Source organism: Alosa alosa, chromosome 24, assembly GCF_017589495.1.
Source record: "Alosa alosa isolate M-15738 ecotype Scorff River chromosome 24, AALO_Geno_1.1, whole genome shotgun sequence".
NCBI lineage: Eukaryota > Metazoa > Chordata > Actinopteri > Clupeiformes > Clupeidae > Alosa > Alosa alosa.
In genome coordinates, this window is record NC_063212.1 from 22008238 (window position 1) to 22031136 (window position 22899).

The 22899-nt window shown below is 45.5% G+C and overlaps 1 protein-coding gene and 1 pseudogene across 1 annotated transcript; both read right to left on the bottom strand.

Annotated features, from left to right (window-relative positions):
- The window catches only part of LOC125289432, a 14283-nt pseudogene extending 5923 nt beyond the window's left edge, over positions 1 to 8360 (bottom strand).
- A 453-nt stretch (positions 8361 to 8813) lies between these two features.
- gpr78b (G protein-coupled receptor 78b) lies at positions 8814 to 13247 on the bottom strand. The gene is made up of 3 exons (XM_048236427.1): positions 12230 to 13247; positions 11949 to 12062; positions 8814 to 10719 (listed from the first exon to the last, which is right to left on the bottom strand). Exons 1-3 carry the CDS (start codon positions 12904 to 12906, stop codon positions 10482 to 10484), a joined length of 1029 nt encoding a protein of 342 aa, XP_048092384.1. The 5' UTR covers positions 12907 to 13247; the 3' UTR covers positions 8814 to 10481.
- Positions 13248 to 22899: the final 9652 nt, after the last annotated feature.

Genomic DNA, 22899 nt, shown 5'->3' on the forward strand with positions numbered 1-22899 from the left:
TGTAATATGTACTTGTGTATGTAATAATGATAATAACAATATGTTCTCATACTATTCAAATAATAATATCCATAATGTGTCAAATATTCATGTATCCTATGTTTTATACAGCTGGGGTTAAACTGACCCCAAGGAACATCAATGTACAAAATATTTGTACAGGACATTGAAAACAAATTATTGTACAAATGTCATGCAAACTCTGTTGTACCCTTCAATTGAGGAAAAGTCATGAAACACGAAGCAAAAAAAAAAAAAGTGAACCATATATTTTATGATGTTAAACGTTGCTTGGGGTCAAATTGACCCCAAGGATAACATGAGGGTTAAGTTTGTTTATTACTGAGCTTCTCAACCAGAGAGGGGGCCTGATAGCAAACCTTAATTAGTGCTGCTTTAAAGGCATAAAAGCCCAAATAATATTTAAAAATGCACACTGTACATATATACAGTGTGCACTGTATATATCGTTTTTGTGAGCGAGGTGGCTCACCTCGTCGTAGTCGATATCCGCGCCAGTCTGCGACTCTGCACTGGCGAGCTCGTAGCCGTCAGGGTTCATGGAGGCCAACATGTGGATGCGGGTGGTGTTGACGAGCGTCTGCACGCGGATGTTACCCAGGTGATACTCGGAACACAGGTACTGCGCCAGGTAGAGGAGCAGCTCACGCCCCAGAGCCTCGTTACCGTGCATGTTAGCCACGTACTTCACCTCGGGCTCCACTGGGAGGGAGGGGAAACACACACACATAAACACAAAAATGTAGTGTGAATGGAGACCAGCTGGGTCAGGGCTAGGGGGGAGTAATCGCACTCGAGTACGGTCCAGTTATACTGACCCAGTGTGAAGGCAACCAGTACTCAGATGGAGACATCCATCCATCAGTGAATTCCAGTTCCAATCATATGGATTTATCAGTTTTACAAGAGGCATGTTCTTACTGACAGATTAGTAGGAAGACATTAGCCTTGGTGCCCTCTAGTGCCCATTTGAAGAAACATCGCACACTCACTCACTCTCTCACACACTCACACACACATACATTTAAATGAAAATGTAATGAAGGATTTTAGTTATTAGTTTAGTTAGCTACTCAACACACCTCTACTGTAACTCTTGTAGAGACATCTACACACTCAACATCCACACACTCACTCACACACACACACACACACACAAATATTCTCTGTCTCTCTCAATCTAAAACAGCGGTGAATTCTAAGTTTTTGTTTCTGGAGGACAAATGTGAAATAGTCTGTGTGCCTGGTCTAACAGAGTCCTAATATTTACTGATGCTCATAAACTTTTATTGCGTTTGGCGTAACAAGCCACCAGGAGCTCACTGCCCGCTGCACACTCTGAACAGTAGGAACAAGTGACGCACTACCTCATTCTGCTCAGCCAGCTGTCTGAGTCCCCAATGCCCTCTCTCTCCTTCTTCCTCTATGAACACATGCAGAAACATCTCGAGGAAACATCACATGAAAGAGCAATCTGCCTCTTCTTACACTACTTTAAAAGTGTGTGTGTGTGTGTGTGTGTGTGTACACACCTTCTTGTCTTGTCCCATCTTACATGTTTGTCACACATTGACCCTCCCTTCTCTCTCCTACACAGCAGGGCAAGCTTTGGTGTGGCGTGGTGTGGTTTGGTGTGGGGTGGTGGTGTGGTGTGATGTGGTGTGGTGGTTTGTTGTGGTGGTTTGGTGTGGTGGTTTGGTGTGGTGTAGTGTGGCATGTTGTGGTGTGGTATAGTGTTGTGGTGTGGTGTGGTGGTTTGGTACAGTATGGTGGTGTGTGGTGTGGTGGTTTGGTGAGCCGTGGTGTGATGTGGTTTGGTGTGGTGGTTTGGTTTGGTGTGGTGGTTTGGTGTGGTTTGGTGTGGCGTGGTTTGGTGTGGTGTGGCGTGGTGGTTTGGAGTGGCGGTTTGGTTTGGTTTGGTTTGGTGTGGTTTGGTGTGGTGGTTTGGAGTGGCGTGGCGTGTGGCATTGGTGTGGTTTGGTTTGGTGTTTATATGTGTTTTGTCTTACATAAATCATGCTGTCCGGGGTTGCTGGAAAACTCGATGACCATCAGGTCCTTGCCCTCGGTGCTGCGTCCGATGGTGTAGGTGCGGGCGATGTCCGGGCAGTTGCCGGCGGTGCGCTTGAGGATGTTGAGCATCTGTGTGTGCGTGTGGTAGACGAACTGCAGGATGGTGGCCGGCTCTTCAGGGGCCACACTAGCCGCCAGCATCTCAGGGGTCTCCTCAGCTGCAGAGAGAACCGCAGGGGAACTTCAGCTAAAGGAACTCAGCAAGAACTTTGACATTAACAGAGGGGAACATTACAACCTCAGGGGTCTCCTCACCTCTGAATAAAGGCAAACAAAAAACAAACAAAAGCAAATTCAGGAGTGAAAATAGAAACTTTGAAAATCAGGAGAGCAGAGAGAACATTTCAAATCACACTCTCACCTAGTGAAGTTTCTGAAAGCAGTATAAATAGGTTTAATACCGGTACTTACACAGTGCAAGTAGCATACATAACAGGCTTACAGGTACAAAGCTCAGAAAAGGCTGAAAGCTGAAGCTTGTGCCAGATAGCTGACTTCTATTATACATAACTCCACACCGTGGTAATAGAGCTCCATTACTGATTAGTGACAGAAACAAAAATGGCTTCATTAAAGGCCTCCAGATGTAACTTTGGGACACTGCCTATGTTTTGTGTAGAGGACTACATGTGGGGTAATTGGGGAAAATGGGTTTATTTTGCTCCAGAACCATCCCTTTGAAGTTGATGCTTTCCGCCACGTCCTCGGCTCTATAATCTGAAAACAATGTTAGCCATTTTTTGGAGCCGTCGTACGTGTTTTCTTTCGGGAGGCAATACTGGCCCACGAACCACCTGGTGTTGTTATGACTCAGATCCTATCCCCATTCATCCTGAAAGAAGGAATATCTCTTTTGATCTATTCAATCAGTCCTCCTGGACAAATTAACATACAAACAACAGGCGAAGCCCAAAAATAGACCCAACAAATGGATCCTCTGTCTCTTGAGTCTATTATGATTTCACCATTACCGCACAAAATGATTTCATTTACAACATACAGTATAACATAACAAAGTTAAATACATTTTGGCAGAGTGGGCTGTTGTTTCAAAGGGTAAGAATTCAGTGATATGTTGTTTAGCCTTGGAAATACAGTACCAGTGTGTGTGTGTGTGTGTGTGTGTGTGTGTGTGTGTGTGTGCATGTGCGTGCGCTCCGGATGTCTACAAACACGCACAGCAAAGCTGTCCCAGTCAAAAACAAAACATCAAAGAGAACAAAAAATAAACAGGGAAACACACTTGTTGCCATAAACTTGTTTTCAAACAGTCCTCCCTACTGTCTCTCTCTCTCTCTCTCTCTCTCTCTCTCTCTTTCTCTATTTCTCTCCTTCTCCGTACAGTCACACAAGCAAGAGAAAGCTTGGAAGCAATTACCAACATAGTCGTGTGGACAGGACATGTGTTTGTGTTTTTGGGTTGACTTGGAGACACGGGTTCCTTTCCGCAGTAACCAGAAATCCATATTAACAAGCTACACTGTTAGCATTTACAGTGTACAAGATGTGTGTCTGTGTATGTGATATGGTGTGTGTGTGTGTCTGTGTTTGTGTGTGTGTGTGTGTGTGTGTGTGTGTGTGTGTGTGTGTGTGTGTGTGTGTCTGTGTCTGTGTATGTGTGTGTGTGTGTGTGTGTGTGTGTGTGTGTGTGTGTGTGTGTGTGTGTGTGTGTGTGTGTGTGTGTGTGTGTGTGTGTGTGTGTGTGTGTGTGTGTGTGTGTGCTTGTGTGAAACAGTGTGTGCATATGTATACGTGAGTATGTGTGTATGAGTGTGCATGCATGTCTGTGTGTGTTTGACCATAAAGTGCCGAGAGAAATAAAAATGCAGGAGCCCGTAGTGGCCTCTGTAGCTGAATTTAATTTTATTGCGCTGAAGTGGTTAACGAGGTGTCTACCGAGTTTACAGAGAAATGGTCTGCTGTAAAACTCCCTCACAGACTGACTGCCTGTGTGTGCCTGGGTGTGTGTGTGTGTGTGTACAAAGAGTGCCTGTGAGGAGTCCCACTTAAAGGGTGATCTGAGATCAGCTTTCTGCACCCCCATCTTAATGCAGGGAGGGGTTGGGGAATTAAATCAAAACTTTTAGCAGCTACTGAGCTGCTGCCATTGACTAATGCATTAATAACCAGACATACTACACACACACACACACACACATACACACACATACACACACACTCACGAACGCATGCATGTGCGCGCACACACACACACACACACACACACACACACACACACACACACACACACACACACACACACACACACACACACACACACACACACACACACACCAGTTCAAAGACACTGAGCTGCAATGTCCTCATCTAACCCCTTGCTACACATTGTGGCTGACAAGCTCCCAGGTGTCCACCAACATTGATCACTTCGACCAGTGACCTCTGACCTTTCACCTCTGATCTTTAAGGGGACTTCCCAGGGTGGCCCTCAAAACTTCTCAACAGCTTCATAATTGTAATATATTCTCCTATAGTACTCCTTACTGATATATGTAACGATATAGAGGCTGCTGTATCGATACAGCAACAACACAAGAAAAAGCATCAGAGAAAACAGAAAAGTTAAAGTCATGTTAAATTTGAAAGTTAAAGTTAGTCAGCCTGAAATGAGAAACATAACTATTCAATTTTACTTTTAAGATCTCTGTGGGTCTGAACTGTAAGTGTTTTTAAGTTGTGTGGTCCTTATGACTTTGCCAGCGCTGTTTTGTAGAATTATGGAGAACAGCTGTTGGAGTATGGAGTAGGACCTGGTTATTATTCCGAATCAACAAATGTTATTGCCATATGTATTATATCATGGCTTCTGTAGCATAATAGATATTCAGTGTTTCCCACAGAATTGAATTCTATTTGGTGGTAGGTTTGCAGAATTAACTTGAATGCAACAGTTTTTAACAAATTAACGCAGCGTGGTTATGATGCAGATTTAAGCACGGTTTAGCCAGTCGACTTTTTTTGCAGGATTGTTAATGTTTTCTTTAAACGTGCATGGAGATTTGTTGAGAGACAAGGAGAGGCTGTGCAAAGGTGTACATAGCTCTTCAAAGAACGAATTCCATCCAATTTAAACAGTACAACATGGAAAATCATTGTGTGGTGGTCAGTGTTGATATTGTGGTGGGCCGCCACAAATAAGTCAATGTATGGGAAACACTGATATTGTATTGTGAAGTTGTACCCAGCCGGCCTAGCACACACACACACACACACACACACACACACACACACACACACACACGAGGGAAATAATATTTCTGGAATACCTTACAGTAACTCTATGGCTTGTCTAACCCACAGTATGGTTGATGCACAACTCCCAGGAGTCCACACCCCCAACACACACATACACACAAACACACACACATACACACACACACATACACACACACAATCATACACACACACACCAAAGGATAAAATCTATATTTCTGGAGCATCTTCACTGTACACATGTACACACACGCGCACGCACACACACACACATTGATCTCTGACCTTCCCCATCTCACCTCTCAGGCCCTCCAGAGGGTCGTAGCATCCCTTCCTCCTCGCTGACAAAAAAGCGGTCGCAGTCCAGGAAGTATGGCCAGGCCATGCCGATGGTGTCGAACGCGTGGATGCAGCGGTGCCGCACGGCCTCACACACGCGCCGGCACGGGCGGACCGCGCGTCCGGCCTCACAGCGCGGCGTCAGCACCGAGCAGCCCAGCAGACGCACGTCCGGCGTGCACTCGCCGTTCAGCAGCGAGTGGACGACGCTCAGCAGGAGGTACTCCACACTCTGCTCCACGTCGTCACGGTTACGGTGCTCCACCAGGGTGGGGATAGATGGTGTGTGTGTAGGGCATGTCATCACAATAGCCCTGTACTATGTCTGTGCATTTGGCTGCATGTATGTGTGTGTGTGCATGGGAAGGATACACATACACACAGTCAAACACACACACACACACACACACACACACACACATACACACAGAGGAATACAGTTAGGCTCAGGCCTAAAACCAATTAGATCATACATTATACCAATGGCAATGCACATGCCTAACGTTGTACATAACTAGTAGACAGTGACCTGGCAGGTTCTTTACGATGTGCTTTGTAGCCATCAAGTCCACAACTTTGCTGTTTGCGCCTCACCCTACCTGAAGAGCTATTGTTGGGCTACAGTCTAGTCTTTTGGTAGGGCACATTTCAAACATGTTTCTCCTTAGGAAAGGGGGAAAGAGAAGCGTAACACTGCTTCATTCACGGTGTGTAATAATGGTCATTTATTAATGACCTAACGTCTCAGTCAGTCGGACTGAGGTTGGAACAAGCGCTTTGTCCATATTATTTACAGGCTATGGGTTGGAAGAAGTGTTGTGCTTTACTAAGGAGAAAAACAGCAAAGTTGTGGACTTGATGGCTACAAAGCACTTCGTAAGGAAAATTGAAGAACCTGCCAGATCACTGTCTACTAGTTAGTTAGTCTACTAGTCTACTAGTTAGTTAAAAACAAGTTGTTTTTTGTGAAATAGCTGCCCCTGCAGTACAATCTATCAAGGTCTGCAGGCTCCTATGACACTGTATTATTGTGTTGTTGTTGTTGTTGTTTATCTGCACGTGCAGTATGATCTATCAAGGTGTGCAGGCTCCTCTCTTTCTTTTGTGAAACATGTTTCTCCTACCCGTGATGATGAAGGCTAACCCCAGGGGGCACTGTGCTATTCCTTCAGATAAATATATCATCTTTGCCCTGACTGGAATTAACACATGAATATTTTACAACCTCATCGATCATGAGCATGTATCTCTGACAGAGACAGAGAGGGAGGGGGGCTATTACAAAAAATAGCTGAACTACTTCAAGTGTCAAAACTGCAGTGTTCTAACTACAGTTTTGGAGGAATTGTTTGCAGTTTAATGTGCCGGAAATGCAATTTTTGATCATGAAAAGCTGTATTGCACTGCGTACAGTAGTACTACACTTTACTGCAGGACTGCAACACTTTACTGCAGGACTGCACTATTTTGGATATGAAAATACTATTGAACTGCCTAGTACTTCAGAGAAACTGCAGGTTTTGGTCCCATGATTGCAGTTATTTTCTGTAAGGGACATGTCTAATTTCCGTGTGCTCCCTGAGGCACCTCACCTGCTGTGCCTGTGGATGTTTTCCCTCTGTTCTGTCCTATGCTATTTTCTCACCCACTGCTGTCAGAACACAGAGGGCCTTTGTTTGAGCAAACGGCTGGCATTCCTGACAACATGCCTGCTTAGGACTGGTTGGAGAAATTGTTAATAGTCAATGGGGGCTGTTATAAAATAAATCCACCAATAATGTCTTCATTTATACCTGCCTTTCTTCCCTTTGGTATGTCGACTGTTCTTTTAACAAACCTTCACTAAAACCACAGTGAGGAAGGTTCAAGAACAGCATCATATCTATTGCACTTAAGGGGCAATACAAGTACGCTTTGTATCGAATAATTCTGTTGGTCTGCGAGAAAACATCAATCCATGTAGTTAGGTTGCAGCAAGTCTGATAATCGCGAGAACTTACGTTTAGGAGGTTCCACTGGAGTCTTGCACCATCCTGCGAAACAAACGGATCGCATCTGTTACTTCGGGATGCCTCTAGATGGCAAACGAGTGTGGAGTTTCTTACTACAGCCTGTAGTACTACTGTGGACACATTACGTTACCCTCTCATCATTAAATTTCTCAAACAGATATTCCTCCCATGTCACTTTTTCATATAGGCCTATACCTAACTTAAATTTGATAAAACTATTAGCCATTGTTTTGGTAGGGCCTAATAAGGCATGTTTCTTTCTTTCGTGCTTGTCTCTTAGACAGAAATATTTTATCCAAGGGAATAATTAAGCATATGACTGTTCTAAGTGCCGATAAAAGCTAACAATGTATTGACATGCTTATTTCTCAAGTAATAGCCTACCTGACACTCTCCCCCCGTTGCCGTTTGTTAAAACATGCTTGGACTGTCTAGTCTAAGACAGTTGGGTTTGAAGTATTGGATACTTTACCCAAAATTTCCTCTTCAGGTTCGCATCGTCGTGGAGGAGCACACCAGATAGATGCAATCACCGCACTTAGAAAAACAACCACCTTCATGGCCATTCAGTGTGTGTGTGTGTGTGTGATGTGGCACTTTAGGCTGTGTGCTGTCGCCGTTTTAATTGCACGGAGTGCAAGAGCGACTCCGACGACTGAGTTTTTATTACACGAATTACGGTCGCCTATCAAATTACAAAGGAAAATGTTTTAGGAGGAGAAGAAACAAAGTCACATGCAGGCTATGAATCATAAACTCGCCTCAGATACATGGCTTATGTTTCACGTATGAGATTATGTTTATGTTGTAGTAATATTGAAGGGGGGAAAAATACCAAAAAAGTTTGAGGGCTGAGGATATTGAGGATTTATGTATTTGCACTTGCAGATGTCGCCGCCTGATGTCACACACTTCCTAGCCGAACAAACGGGAAATGCCATGAGTTGTGGCGCAAGTAGTTGGTTGTGTGCCTGAAACGACTAAAAGTATATCAACTGAACCTGTTGCGCTCTGGCACTGTCTTATATTTCAACTGATGCACCCTGGGGATGTTCTGAAGCGCGGGCTTGAAGAATATTCGATGATTGTCATCATCATTCTGCGTGAGTTCAGGTTACCACAGTGCTGGCGAAACCGGGTCTCTGAGCTAACTTTATTGTGCAAAGTTCACAAGAGTCCACACTAACATACCAGAGATGGCAAGTGTGTCCTCACAGCATGGAATACTCAGTTGTGGCTACATCTATACTAATCTATGTTCAAAATAGAACCAGATACACTCATATCTGATTTTAACAACACAGGAACCTTCCAAGAAAACGTTAACACAATCTGGCGTAAATGCAGTTCTGTAAAGCACTTATAACTTTTCAACTGTAAACTTAAACATTTAAAACATCAGTTAACCAAGTAATAAATTAACAAATATTTTTTTCTTATATTGTGCAAAGTATTTACATTATATTCCCCTCATATAAATATCCATATAAATGTGTTTTTTTTTTCCTGTAATCTCCTGACAAAATAATGAACTAGTACAAATGTGTCGCACTTACTAAAAGAATCAGGTAGTACATTCAGTTAACACACAAGCTCTGAGATAGTTTAAAAAACATCTTCGCCTTTGGCTTTTCTGTAGGCCTACCTATACAGGTTATTCATAATTCATAGCAAAGTGCAATAATTTTTAATATCCAGTGACTGACACTATTTATGAACAACTGCAAGGTAGCTCAACACTGAAGATCACTCCAGAAATGACTGCTTTCCCAAACCGGCCATAGGAACATTGATAGAAGTAAACACATATTTCCACGTAGACATTTAGCTACATGCCACCATAGTTAAGCTGCTCTTGCTGCTATCTGTGACACAACGCCAGTTAATTGGCTGAAACATTCGCTCGGTGTGCGAGACACCCATTTGAAGGTTGTTATCTGTTCTTCCCTGTAGTGAGGAGGGTAGGCTACTAGTGTTTGACCTCCAAGAAGAAGAGCCACACACACACACACACACACACACACAGCTGCTGCTCTCTGGTCTCAGTCTGAGGTTGTGGCGGCGACGGCGGTGGTATTGGCGGCTCCGTTCCTCAGCTGTCACTCAAAAGGACGGGCTTCCATCCTCCTCCCCTTTAGCAAGGTGCCGGGTGCTTCAGTGTGACACATTTACTCTCTGCCCATACCGTGTGTGTGTGTGTGTGTGTGTATGTGTGAGTATTTTGTGTTGTGTGTCTGTGTGTATCTGAGAGAGACAGAGTAATGTCTGCTTGTGAGTCATAACACGTGTATGTGTGTCACCTTACAAGAAGTGCGTTTGTGTGGGCGTTTTCATATTTGAGTGAGAGCAAGTGTGTGTGTGTGTGTGTGTGTGTGTGTTTGCCTGGATTTAAATTGCGTCCAGTGAATCACCCACACCTCTGAGATCTTGTCTCCTTGTTTGCCGATATGTTTGATTTCAGACATCTGCCAAGGGCACATTAGTGTGAACACCAACAGCGCTCTCTCTCTCTCTCTCTCTCTCTCTCTCTCTCTCTCTCTCTCTCTTTCTCTCTCTTTCACTCCTTCTTACAGTCATTTCTCTGGCACTTCACAGGTAATCACAGTTTCCATTTTCACATCCGAGCGTCCATGCCACTGGCCTGTCATCACAAGACGGACACCTCCACCCTCTCCTCCACTCCTCTCTCCTCTGCTTTGCTCCAAGATGGGCACCTCCTCTCCTCCACTCCTCTCTCCTCTCCTCTGCTTTGCTCCAAGATGGGCACCTCCTCCCCTCCCTCCCTCTCCTCTCTCAGCTCCTTTAGCTGATCCTCTGGAGACAGTAGTCGTTCTCCGTGTCCAGTGAGCTGTTGGGGCCGGACGACGGATAGAGGTCGCGTCGCAGTAGTCTGTTAGCCACCGACACCAGCACCTTGCGGTACTGCTGCCGCAGGAGCGAGTAGGCGAACGGGTCCGACGCGGCTTTGCTGTACGTCAGGCACTTGCTCACGATGCCCCAGTGACGGCTAACGCCGACAAACGGCAACAACTCGGCCAGCCTGGAGAGAGGGCACGAGGGGAGAGAGACGGGGGGTGGGGGCAGGGGCAGGGGCAGGGGCAGGAGTCAAATACAGAAAACCACCAAGTCTAACAAGAGGTTACGTTGAAAAGAAGGGTTTCTAACATAAATTCTAGACCCTTTGTAAGCAATACATTGGGTCTGAATGTCTCAATGCATCTTGGATCTTTAGAGTGTAGCCCCATTCTCACACAAGGTGCTATGTGCTAATTTAACGATAAGGCCCGATGTGGGCAGAGACACAGACGGGCAGCATCTGGCCTATGCACTCAGAACTTGGCGTGTCATAGAGCGATGTTTTTTTACTATATCTATACATCTATGTTCAAAACAAAACCAGATACACTCATATGCCAGTTATCCAAATAATACATTAATGGATACATTGTCTTATATTGTGCTAAGTTTGGTCAGAGGTTTGTGCTGCATGAGACACACAACACAGAGAACTGAACAACAGCAGCAGCACGTACGAGGACACACACACACACACACAGGTGAGCGTGTACGATGTCTCTCTGAATAAACAGGTGGGTGGGGATGGTGGTGGAAGGAGGGGGGTATAAACATGGAAGAGGTGGTGGAGAGGAGGGGGGGTATAAACAGGGGAAGAGGAGGATGGTGTGGTGGATAGAGAAGAAGTAAGGAGGATAGGCAAAAAAAGAACTGGGAAAAAGACAAGGTCTGAGATGGAGGGGGGGCAGAGATGAGAAGACAAGAGATGACAGGAGAGGAGGACAAAGAAGAGGAGAGTAGACAGCAGGGAGACGGGGGAGAGGAGAGGAGGGTGGGAAGGAGTGATGGAGGGGAGGGAGGGGCAGCACGCTCACATGTCAAAAATGTGCTGTTTTTGTAAAAATAGTAAAGAGACCACCTGATCCAGCCTCTGGCTTTATGTCAGAGCACCACTTATCAACACAGACTATTCTTAGAAGTACAGAGTCATGTGCTCCCACCTTCATGAGGACTTGACAACAATGAACCCATAATTAGAAACAGTTAGGGGATTGCCAAATGAGCAATGGTTTCATTGAATCATTTCATACCTTGCTGTGATATCGGGTCACGACCAAACTAGAGCTCTACCATTATGCATTCATTTTACAGTACATGTTCAAACAGCAGATGTTTACATACAATATGTAAACTGCATAACTGTTCTACCAGCTTGCAGTGCGCTAGGTATATCTTCTTGTGCATCTTGCTCACCTTGTGATCACATATGGAGCGAAACAGATGATGAACGACCCGATGAAAATGCTGATTTTCTTTGTGGCGCGCTGTTTTCTCCTCTTTTGTTCGACCAGGCAGCGCTGCTTGACACTGTAAAAACACGCAGCACGCAGGTATGTTAACAGAGCCACATGCAAAAAAGACGCAAGTATTTTTTATTAGCCTACCTTGCGACTACAAGCACGCTACAGCAAACATGTCTTTACAGATTAAATAATAGTTTAGATTACATACAAATATGCGGTAAAAATTAATACCTCGGGTGAATGTCAACAAGTAGAAAGAGAGTTTGCATTGTTATGATGTCTATCCGCTTGCAGTGGAATCGGGCAACTTGTAACACCTTTAAGTAAGTGACACAAAGGATAAGTAGCGAGAGCATGAAACTGCTTGCATGGAAAGCAACTGTGAACACAGTGAATTTTATCCGTGCGCTCTCGTCCTTCTCGTCGCTGAGGTGCAAAGTGCAGGATGCGTAAATGTGGCTGTAGTCTACCCAGGAGAAGAGTAGCGCGATGAGAGAGAATGTGAGGGAGTGAAGCCACGCGTAGCACACCATGACGAGCGCGTCCCTGTAGCGCATCTTGGTGGAGTAACTCAGTGGGAAGACCACGGCAATCCAGCGGTCAATGCTCAGTGCAGCCATGCTCAACATGGTGTTGGCAGTGAGAAAAGTCTCCAGAAAACTCACGGCGTGGCACAGGCAATCCCCAAAAGGCTGTTGGTTTTTAATAATTCCCACCAGCGTCGATGGCATATTCAAAACCGTGATGAGAATGTTGCAGAAAGACAGGTTCATTGTAAAGATACCAGGCACCTGTCGGCGTATCTCGGTGCTGTGGACAAAACATAGCAGCACCAGCAAGTTGGACAACAACGAGACAATCGCGACCACAACGATGAACAACGCAAGAAGTATTTCCGCCAAGTCCATTTCTCACTTTAAAACTACACTTGCCGTGTGTGTGCGCCTGTTGTTACAGTAATATGTATCACCTGCATTGTTAATTCCTCTGTTTTCGTTGATAGTGGTAAAAATCCTTCCGAGTGTGTAGAAATTAACTCCGGAAAGTCTTGCCCATTTGGAACTCGTGCGAGCGCTGTCCAGCGTGCTGAACCGTGGACATGCGCCGGTGCCCCCTTCAACGCCACGGCGTATTTTGCAGGAAACTTGGCTTCATGTGTCAAGGAGGCTTCGCTGTAGGAGACATCTGCCCCTGACCATACTATCCTATGCTGTGTGCGCTGCTTCCATAGATGCTGCTGCTCTGTTGGCTTCACTGAGCGCTATAACTGCAGCTGCTCAGATCCCGTGGCAGAGTCACGTTACCCACCGCTGCGTACAGACCATGCGCAAAAGAGAAGGAAAACACACACGTACACACATACACACACACACACACACACACACACACACACACACACACACACACACACAAACACACACACTTGAGTCTGGATTGGAATATCCATCCAGTTTTTATCGTTCAAATTAGAGCGACACATTTTGTTTAATCCTCTAGTGTAGGTTTATAGTCGCTTGGGGATCAGTTTTGTATAACTTATTCAGCATTAATTGTATCAAACAAATAATAAAAAGATCGTGCCTAGACCTACTTGTTTTTACAAAACATGTTATTACTGCAGAAGTTAAGTAATGGTAGGATACACCAATGCGTAATGGTGATAAAAAAATACAGTAGGTTTAAGCAGGAACTGAACGGGGCTGGTCTACTACATTTCGATGTTTGTGCAGTTCAAATAATACTGAACCTAATTAACATATATTTTTTAATAATTATATTTATTTTCATTTAAAAATGCTAGCCTCTGATCACACATGCCCGTGCTGCTCACGGAAACGGCACCAGGTGGATACTGGAGATGGGTACAGGCAGGCAAATAATCCGTTCCCTTACATTAATTATTCATGATGGCCCTAAAATAATTACGGAGTTGGAAGAGCAGGGAGTTTGTCCCTTGCCTACCCGTACTCCCTCCCACCTGGCCACCCTGGCAGCAGGTTTTGGGGCTAACGTGAAAAATCGTGGTCCTCCCAGATCGTTAAAACAAACAGACGTCTGCGTAGAGGAGACAACTGCCCCCGCGCGCAGTATGCACGGGCGGCGCTACCGGATCATTGAGGGATTGATTAGCCTGCGATGCCCTAGGTGAAAGAACAATAATTAAAGTAAGATAAAAGCGCTTGTCTTGTTCACTCCTGGGAGTGTTGCAAATTAGGGACGTAATGGACCACCACAGAGACCAGCTCTTTGCCACGCGCTGCCAATGGGACAATAGGACACTTTTCTGACAAATCCCAGTGTTCAGTCTCTCTGCACAAAGAATGAATTATCTACAGCCAACTGCAATCGGCAAGGTCCTGTTTTATTGCATTAAGGCATTAGGCCTAATTATGTAAGAGTGATGAGATAAGCTCCTTAAAATAATCAGTTGCATCACCGTGTAATGAAATGTACCAAGGAAATAACCAAGGTACGATTGATTTATTTTCGAGAATAGCTCTAATTGAAATGTCAAGAAAAACGTCAAATGCCAATAACCTACATTGTCACTGTGAGTCACATTTGCTCTTGTGGCGATTTCCTTAACACACCAATTAGAATGGCAATTGGGGATTTAAAAGAAAGCCAACTATGGAGACTTGAGAGTTCTCCTCTAATTCAATCCGGACGCTAAAGCCCCTAATGAAGTGCTGGCAGCAGCTGAATTCTTAACTGGTTCTCTCGGAGAGCATGGTGGGTTGCAGGCAGCAGTTGCCGGAGGAAGCGCTAAAAGCGGCGACTAGCCCAAACCTGGATCCAGCACTTGGGTGCTAACTCACTAATGAGGCAACAGCTTCGCCTCGCCTCGCCTCGCCTCGCTAGGGCTGCAGTCCTGGCGTCCTCGGGAAGTGCGTGTGAGTCAGAGACACAGAAAAGCGCGAGGAGACCAAAGCGGCGCGCAATGTCAGCTTCCCCACAAGTGGCTGATCATAAAAGGCGCGAGAGAAAGGACCCTCGCCAGATTGCCGCTGTGCTTCTGGTGGGAAAATCCGTGGTATATAGTCACCACTGGTGTTACCTTCAACACAAGTCTCTCTACTAACTCAGTGTTGCGTAATTAATAGGCTGACCAAACTCAGTCTTTATGAGGTTTAACAGCTGTAGTAGCCTAGGCCTACTCGAAATTATTCAACCTCCATAACCCTCAAGACATTCTAGAAATGTGGGCAATTTAATGATAATATCGCCAACACTTTCATGCAGTAGTCTGAAACTCCCGGTCCACTAGTTTCGTGCGATAAACTGGTTGATTAAGATTTGTAATGAGATTCGGCCCACACGTCAATATTGCGTTAAATTTATTTCTTTAGCTTCTGAAGAAGTTGCTGAATGGTATGTCCATTTGGTTTACTTTAGATTAGCTGCATTACTACAAGAGAACCATAATTGGAAACTGTAGCACATCATATGCTTATTTTCACCATTTACATTTTGAGCTCGTGTCTCTGTTTATCTTCTTTTGCCTGGCTATTGGGTATTGTTGAACACATTTCAGTGTCAGGTTTTGACAGGTGAGATGTCAACCTGGAGTGAATGACTATATTAGCATCACCTTAGCCTATTTAGAAAATCACACTTTCCTTGCATGGTTATCTCACATTTCACAACATTGGTATTATCTGACAACTCATCAGGATTAGACAATTGTCTGCTACAGTGTAATGTCTCTTGTCAAGTGACATGCTCAAGGTTGTCAGGAGGCATATTTTCCAGCAGGTATGGTTGCAGTTGATGTTGTTATTTTTAGCCACACAAAAGGGGAAGCCTTGCTTTGGTTTTATGTAACACCGTTGCCCTTTACACATAACATTCGAAAGGTGGAAGACAAGTGTACAGAGTGCTTCAGATGAAAGGAACATCACTGTTCCCTGCTGACTGTCACCTAGGCATGGCTGTAGTAGGAAAAGCTTTCCATGATCCAGTCTGTTCAGAGAGCCAGATGATAGCATAGAGAATGCCAATGTTCACACCAGGTCACAAACAAAACAAAACAACAAAAGGACCTGTGGCATAGTTTGATTTTAATCAATTATGATTTAAACTATTATTCTTCAAATAAAAAATGGAACACCCAATTATTTTTGTGTGTTTTTGTTTTCAATAATTGTAATTCCAAGTGCTTTACGTTTTGTCAGTAATTGTAATTCCAAGTGCTTAACCCTCCTGTTGTGTTTTATGTAGTTTTGTGTTCCCGGTCAAAAATGACCGCTACATTATAACTTGTTAGAAATCCATAGTAACACACATACTATCATTTAATGTTGTGATAGACCTTTGCATCAACTTCTATTGAATATAACCAGTTTTGAACTTCCATTTGCTATTTATGGCATGCAGGCCTCATTGACCTGAGCCCAATCAAGTCAAAAAGGGGAAGATTCTATTGGGGAAAGGTTCCAGTGGGGGCTGGCATAGCAGCAAAGAGGGGTGTGAGGGTGTGTTTGTGTGTGTGTGTTTTAATGTACAGAAGCACATATACAGTCCATCTGATCAATAAGTATGTGTCTGGACTCAATTTTATGCACTGACCATTTTCTCACCCATTCATTTCTAATGGGCGGTCATTTTTCACCAGAAATACACATGGGTGTTCTAAAATTTAATAAAACACTCAAATTGTTATAAAAATGATCAAAATTTGTTTTGTGTGTTCAGATGCCCTGTGTTAACAAAGTCAAGGAGCCTCATGGTAGTCAGAATAAGTTAACAATATTTTTGAGAGAAAAGAACGGTCAATCGGTCCCATTTGACCGCGAACACAAGTTACACCATTACAGAATACTGCTAAACCTGGTAAATAGGCTGCTATATACTGAGGATTTGCTCTCCCCACAGGAATAGTTTAGCACTCCTTTAATTGGGTTGTCCTGGGGGGAGGGATTTGGAGGATTCAAAATTCAAAATGGCTGCAAACAGGTGTTCACGTCCGGCCACATTTTCACAAACAAGCCAATTAGATTCCACATTACTGGTGGACGCAAAAAATGTTGTCTATGTGGATTAGTGGATTATTCCCATGAGCTTACTGTTTCAAGCTGGGAGGATCAGCCATTCCACTTGGACAACATAATTTGTGTCCATCTATAATGTTGTACTTAATTGGCTTGTGTGTGGAAATAAGGCTGGAAGTGAGCACATGTAGGTCAACATTTTTAAAGACGGCAGCAGCCAATTAAGTATATTTATCCCTGAAGCAGCTAGCCTAACATCAGCCATTGCAATGGATGAGGGCGGTAGTTCCTCACTCTCTCCTGGTCTATCTAATACCTCCATGATTAACACAAGATGGGGTATATGCCTCAGGCGAGTAGATGTGACTGGCTCAGGGCCAGCACTGACTGCACATCACTGTTTACTATCTGACACTGTTTCATTACAACAGCAACAGATGGCGGCCAGTGCCTCACTGCTAGACTGAGGAGAGGAAAGAGATAAAGAGATAGAAAGAGAGGGAGAGAGACACAGAGAGAGAGAGAGAGAGAGAGAGAGAAAGAGAGGGGAGAGAGACAGAAAGAGAGAGAGAGAGAGAGAGAGAGAGAGAGAGAGAGAGAGAGAAAAGCAACGTCTTTCCACAGTGGCAGCCCTTGGGTACCGCTGAACCTAAACACAAAACAATGCAGGCCCCGCCAAGCCAACAGCCCAATTATCTCTCTTTGAAAACTCACTGAGAACTAACACTTCCCAGATTACTGTGAAAAACAGGTGGATTCGGTGGGATAATGCCTCCCTCAGCACATTGTTTCTTTTTATATGTGGTGTGTCTTTTGTTCCTTTCTTTTTTGCCAGATAGATGGGCAGACCAGCTTTAAAAGCATGGTGCTAAACTGTTTGGCAAATAGACAGGCGCGAGTGCATATAGCCGTCATCGCGAAACATCACAGCGAGATCAGTGCGAGCTGGCATCGAGAAGCGCAAAAGAGTTATTATGAGTCACGTCTCCATGGCAACGCCCGGAGTTCCGATAAGGTAATGTCCGTCTTCGAATAGGGAATTAAATTAAAACACGACACAGAGGGTCTCAGGACTCTGATGACAGGGTCAGAGAAAGAGAGAAAGGAGAGAGATTGAGAGTTAGAAAGAGAGAGAGAGAGAGACCATTCTGTTGCCCATCCTTTTCTTGGCGTACATGGCCCACTATCGCAATACTGATGCAGAGATGCCAGTGTGCACGCAAGTGTGAGTGTTCCTAAGCAACAAGAGGCTGTGTCTGCATGAAGGAGACCCATGTCTTCCACTGCATTTCAGGTGTCTGTGAAGTAGACTTACGTCACAACCCTCCTCTCAATGTAGTAAACTACTCTGGTAGAAGAAAGGTCAACACAAACACTGTGGATGAGAAGTTTGCATATTAGGAAATGTGGATGCTATGCTATATGGCCTTATGCCTTATGCCTCCACTTGGTCGTGGTTGGCCTGATACCCGTACCTGTCCCTCAGCAGTGGCTATAGTAGAGAGCTGCCCCCTTTTTGTTTTTGTTTCCCTTGCCTGCCACTAGGGTGGGAAATGCCCTTTTCTTATTTTCTTTACAATGTTTGAATGTCTGTGTGGGGTGCCTGTTACTGTCTAATTCTTGTGAGAAAATCACCGCTCAGAACCTTGAAAATAATAGTGGTTGTAAATAAAATCTATTTTTGTATTTTGGTAAATCAGCTTCTGTCTAGTCATTCAGTTGTCTACCCTAGGCGGGACATTCTGTTACTAAGGCAAAGTTACAATTGGCGCTGCGCGCGGGGTCACAGAGGCTGACTATATCCAGTTAGTTTATTGTTCTAAAGCTTACATTAATACCTTATTGCATTTGGGGGAAAACAGTGGTTGAGCCGCAGGAGGAATATCGTATCCCGAATCCAGACAGAAGACCTCTTCTACAGTCTTCTCTACATTCTTGCTCTAGTGAAGTGTCTGTTGAACCGTGTGACTGCTGTGGTACTTTGAGTTGCATTGTTCTGCTTTGTTTTTTTTTGTATTGTTTTTTTTGCAGTGATGCGTTACTATGTCTAATGAGGAGTTGGCAGACCTGATAAAAACACTAATGGAGATGGTACAAAACTCCAAGCAGATAATCAACAGCTTAGAGAGACAGTGAACCGGAGGCCAGCTCCTGCTGATCCAGGCCCTTCAAATGGTGACGAATCTGTAGGTGAGCCGGCAGTTCCAACTCCCTCTGCCCAAGGTCTAGAACCCCCCTCCCCTCCCATGACAGGGCGTTATGTGTTGGTGCCTAGAGAGCGAAAGTGCCCCAAGTTCTGCGGCAAGACTTCTCAGGATCCCTTTAGGGTGGAGGAGTGGGTAGAGGAGGCCCGGCGCTCATTAGGAGTCCGACCTATGTCTCGTTCAGAAAGGACACTGTTTATATTTGATTTATTAGATGGGGAGGCAAAGGCAGAGGTTAAGTTTCGACCGACCAGTGAGCGCGATGAACCGGAGAATATCTTTGCTATCTTACTTGATGCGTACGAGTCATTGCGTGAGTATTCGCATGTATTAATGTCCTTAATGGAGATGTTTAGGCGTAAATCCCCGTCATGTTTCCCCAACCCTGATTTTGTCCTAAGAGACCAGTTCACTGAGCATGTCAAGGATAACATGTTAAGGCGAGAACTACGGTGCCATATGCGCCTTCACCCTAATGCTTCCTTCCTTGACATATGGGAAGAAGCCTTACGCTGGGTTAATGAGGGGGAGCTTACTAACAAGCCAAGGCCTCGGGCCTTTTCATGCAGTGCCCAAGGAACAACTGAGTGTGACGCTGATCTTAACATCATCTCAGCCAGACCTACCACCGAGCTGAGTGAACTAAAAGAGTGCCTCATTCGGCAACAGGCCCAACTAGATGCCATTATGCACCGCTTAAACTCGCCTCCACCCTTGGGACATTCAGGGCCCAATACCCATGCACCCCCATCTCGCCATCAACGTTTAGATCCCTCTTTTAGGCGAGGGGGTAGTGGCGCACGCACACCTGCTTTTCAGCCTCGATTCCAGCTAGACAGCATGCCCATTTGCATGCGCTGTAACCAGCCTGGACATTTGGCTAGGGTTTGCCAGACCACGCTGCCTCCGAGGCTTGCCACCAGCAGAGGGGGTAGCCACGCTTGCAACAACACCATCGGAAAACTAGTGCCCTCTGATGCCACAGCCCAGGCATCAGAAGGGGTTATGTTGGGCAATGATCATCAAACATCTAAGAACCTTCTCGGTAACTGTCCAGTGGTGAAAGTCTTAGTAGAGGGGTTGGCCGTAACTTGTCTTTTGAATACCGGCTCTATGGTGACCACCATCACAGAGGAGTTCTTTGAGGAGCACTTGCAGCCCCGCCTTCAGACACCTTTACGACCATGTAGCTGGCTCACCCTGAGGGGCGCCAACGGCTTAGAAATACCTTACCGTGGGTATGTTGAATTGGAAGTTCAAATTCTGGGCAAGGTCCTCCCAAAGATGGGCATCCTGGTGGTAACAGCCACTCACGACTTGACCACTCAAGCCCAGAAGAGACGCATCCCCAGCTTACTTGGCACGAATGTAATAAGCAGCTGTTACCAGGAGCTGTTTGTTCAGCATGGTCAGGCTCTTTTTCAGTCCTCCAATGTTCGCTAAGCAGGCAAGGGCTGGGTACGTGCACTCTCAGAATATTAACACTTTGCACGCATTTTGGATCCAGGCAGGGTGGGTCCGGTTAGAGTTCGACGTGGCCCAGCGGTCTTGATCCCAGCAGGGTCTCTGAGGTTCGTCCCAGCAGTCTGTCATCAAGGCTTAGGTTCCACCCTGTCATCCGCTCTGCTTGAACCATTGGCCCCTGGGGGTAATCGGTTACCCGCCAACCTGCTCATTCCTTCTGCTTTCCTCCCAGTAGGCCATGGAACAGTTAATGTGCCAGTAGTAAATGTCGGTAGTCAGGATAAGTGGCTATGGCCCAAGACCATGTTGGGTGAACTTCACATGGCCCAGACTTAGCCTTCTAGGTGCCCAATACAGTTCAACCTTCAAAGCCAGGAGGATGAACAAGTGGCCTTGATTCAGGCCATAGGGGTGGAGAGTACACCTCTGCCTGACTTCTCCCAACTGTCATGGCCAGGCCTGTCCTCCTTAGAGGAGCAGGAGGCCCGTGCTTTGTTAGTGAAGTATCAAGATGCCTTCAGTCAGGATGAAACAGATTTGGGCTGCACCCCTTTAGTACAACATACTAAATAGAGCTAGTGAAGTCTCATATCCAGGGACTATTAAAGCAAAAAGTAATTAGACCTAGTTGTAGCCCTTACTCTGCCCCTATCGTAGTAGTGCAAAAGAAGGATGGTGGTATCCGCATGTGTGTAGATTATCGGCAGCTTAACGTGAAGACTCTCAAAGATACATACCCCTTGCCTAGAATAGAAGAGTCCCTCGATGCATTGGCTGGAGCTAAGTGGTTTAGCATCTTAGATTTGGCGAGTGGATACAACCAGTGTATCTCTGCTGTGTAAGAATGGAGGAGACCCACGAATGTTACCGAGCTTCGGTCCTTCTTGGGCTTCGCTTCTTACTTACGAAGCCATTAGAAATTATCGCCATTGAATTTACACAGCTTGAGAAAGCCAGCAATGGACAAGAAAACCTGCTTGTGGTCATTGACGTGTTTTCTAAGTTTGCGCAAGCATACCCCACAGCAGATCAGAAGTTCAGTACAGTAGTACAGACTCTCACAGAGAAATGGTTCTATACCTATGGGGTACCCCAGCGCATACACTCTGACCAGGGCCGTAATTTTGAAGGCGAGTTGCTTAGGCGGTTATGTCAGCTTTATGGAATTACAAAGACTCTGACCACTCCCTACCATCCGGCTGGTAATAGACAATGCTAACGATTTAACCGAACGCTTTATGATCTGCTGAGGACGTTGCCGCTGGACAAAAAGAGGAGGTGGCCCCGTATTCTTCCAGAACTTTTTGTTCGCTTACAACACTACAATACACCAATCAACTCGCCATTCTCCATACAAACTCATGTTTGGACAGAAACCACGGTTACCAGTAGACTTCTTGTTGGGAAGGGTGGACGAGGAGCCGGCCAGGGGCGACGTGGAGGACTGGGTTACCAGACACCAACAACATCTGGCGGCAATTTACATCAATGCCAAGTTGGAAGCTGCAGCTGCCTATCGCACCCGTCACCATTCTGAGGATGTCACCTTACTACCCCCAGGCACATTGGTGTACCGAAGAAGCCACTCTCAAGGGCGCTGCAAGATCCAGGACTGTTGGAACCCGACTGTCTTTGAAGTGGTGGAATGCCTGGACACTGGAGGCCAAGTCTACAAGATTAGGCCACAGCGAGATCGGGAACCATGCTACAACCTCCACCGCTCTGAGCTGAAGCCCATTCCGGGCAGCCCCAGCAGCCCAGACATCCCAGTGCTGCCAGAGGTTAAGACCAACCTGACTGCTGGAGAAGCAAGGAGGGGAGGATGGATCCAGCATGGATGAATGCAGTATAGTAGCGGAATGGATACCAACGCTTACATATCCCATGTCCCAAACTGGTTCAGAACCCCAAGAGGACTACATTAGTGTGGGGCCAGGGGACTTGGTGGAAGAAGGGCCTTCATCATCAACTGACTCACTTTCATTAAGTAAGCTCCCCCACTCAGCAGCAGAGTTAAGGCCCCCCATTACTAATCCGGCCCATCCCTCAAGCCACACTGTTATAGGTCCCAGTCTCGGGTTAGAAGTAAAGCGTTCAACCCGTTCCACTGTTGGCTGCCACCCTAACCCTTTTAATCAACCAGGACAGCCATCAACCAGGTTAGCCTCCAAAGCCCTGGTGATGGAGTGACAACCTTAATTTAAGGTAGCATGACCTTGTGGTGACCGAAATACACATTTGA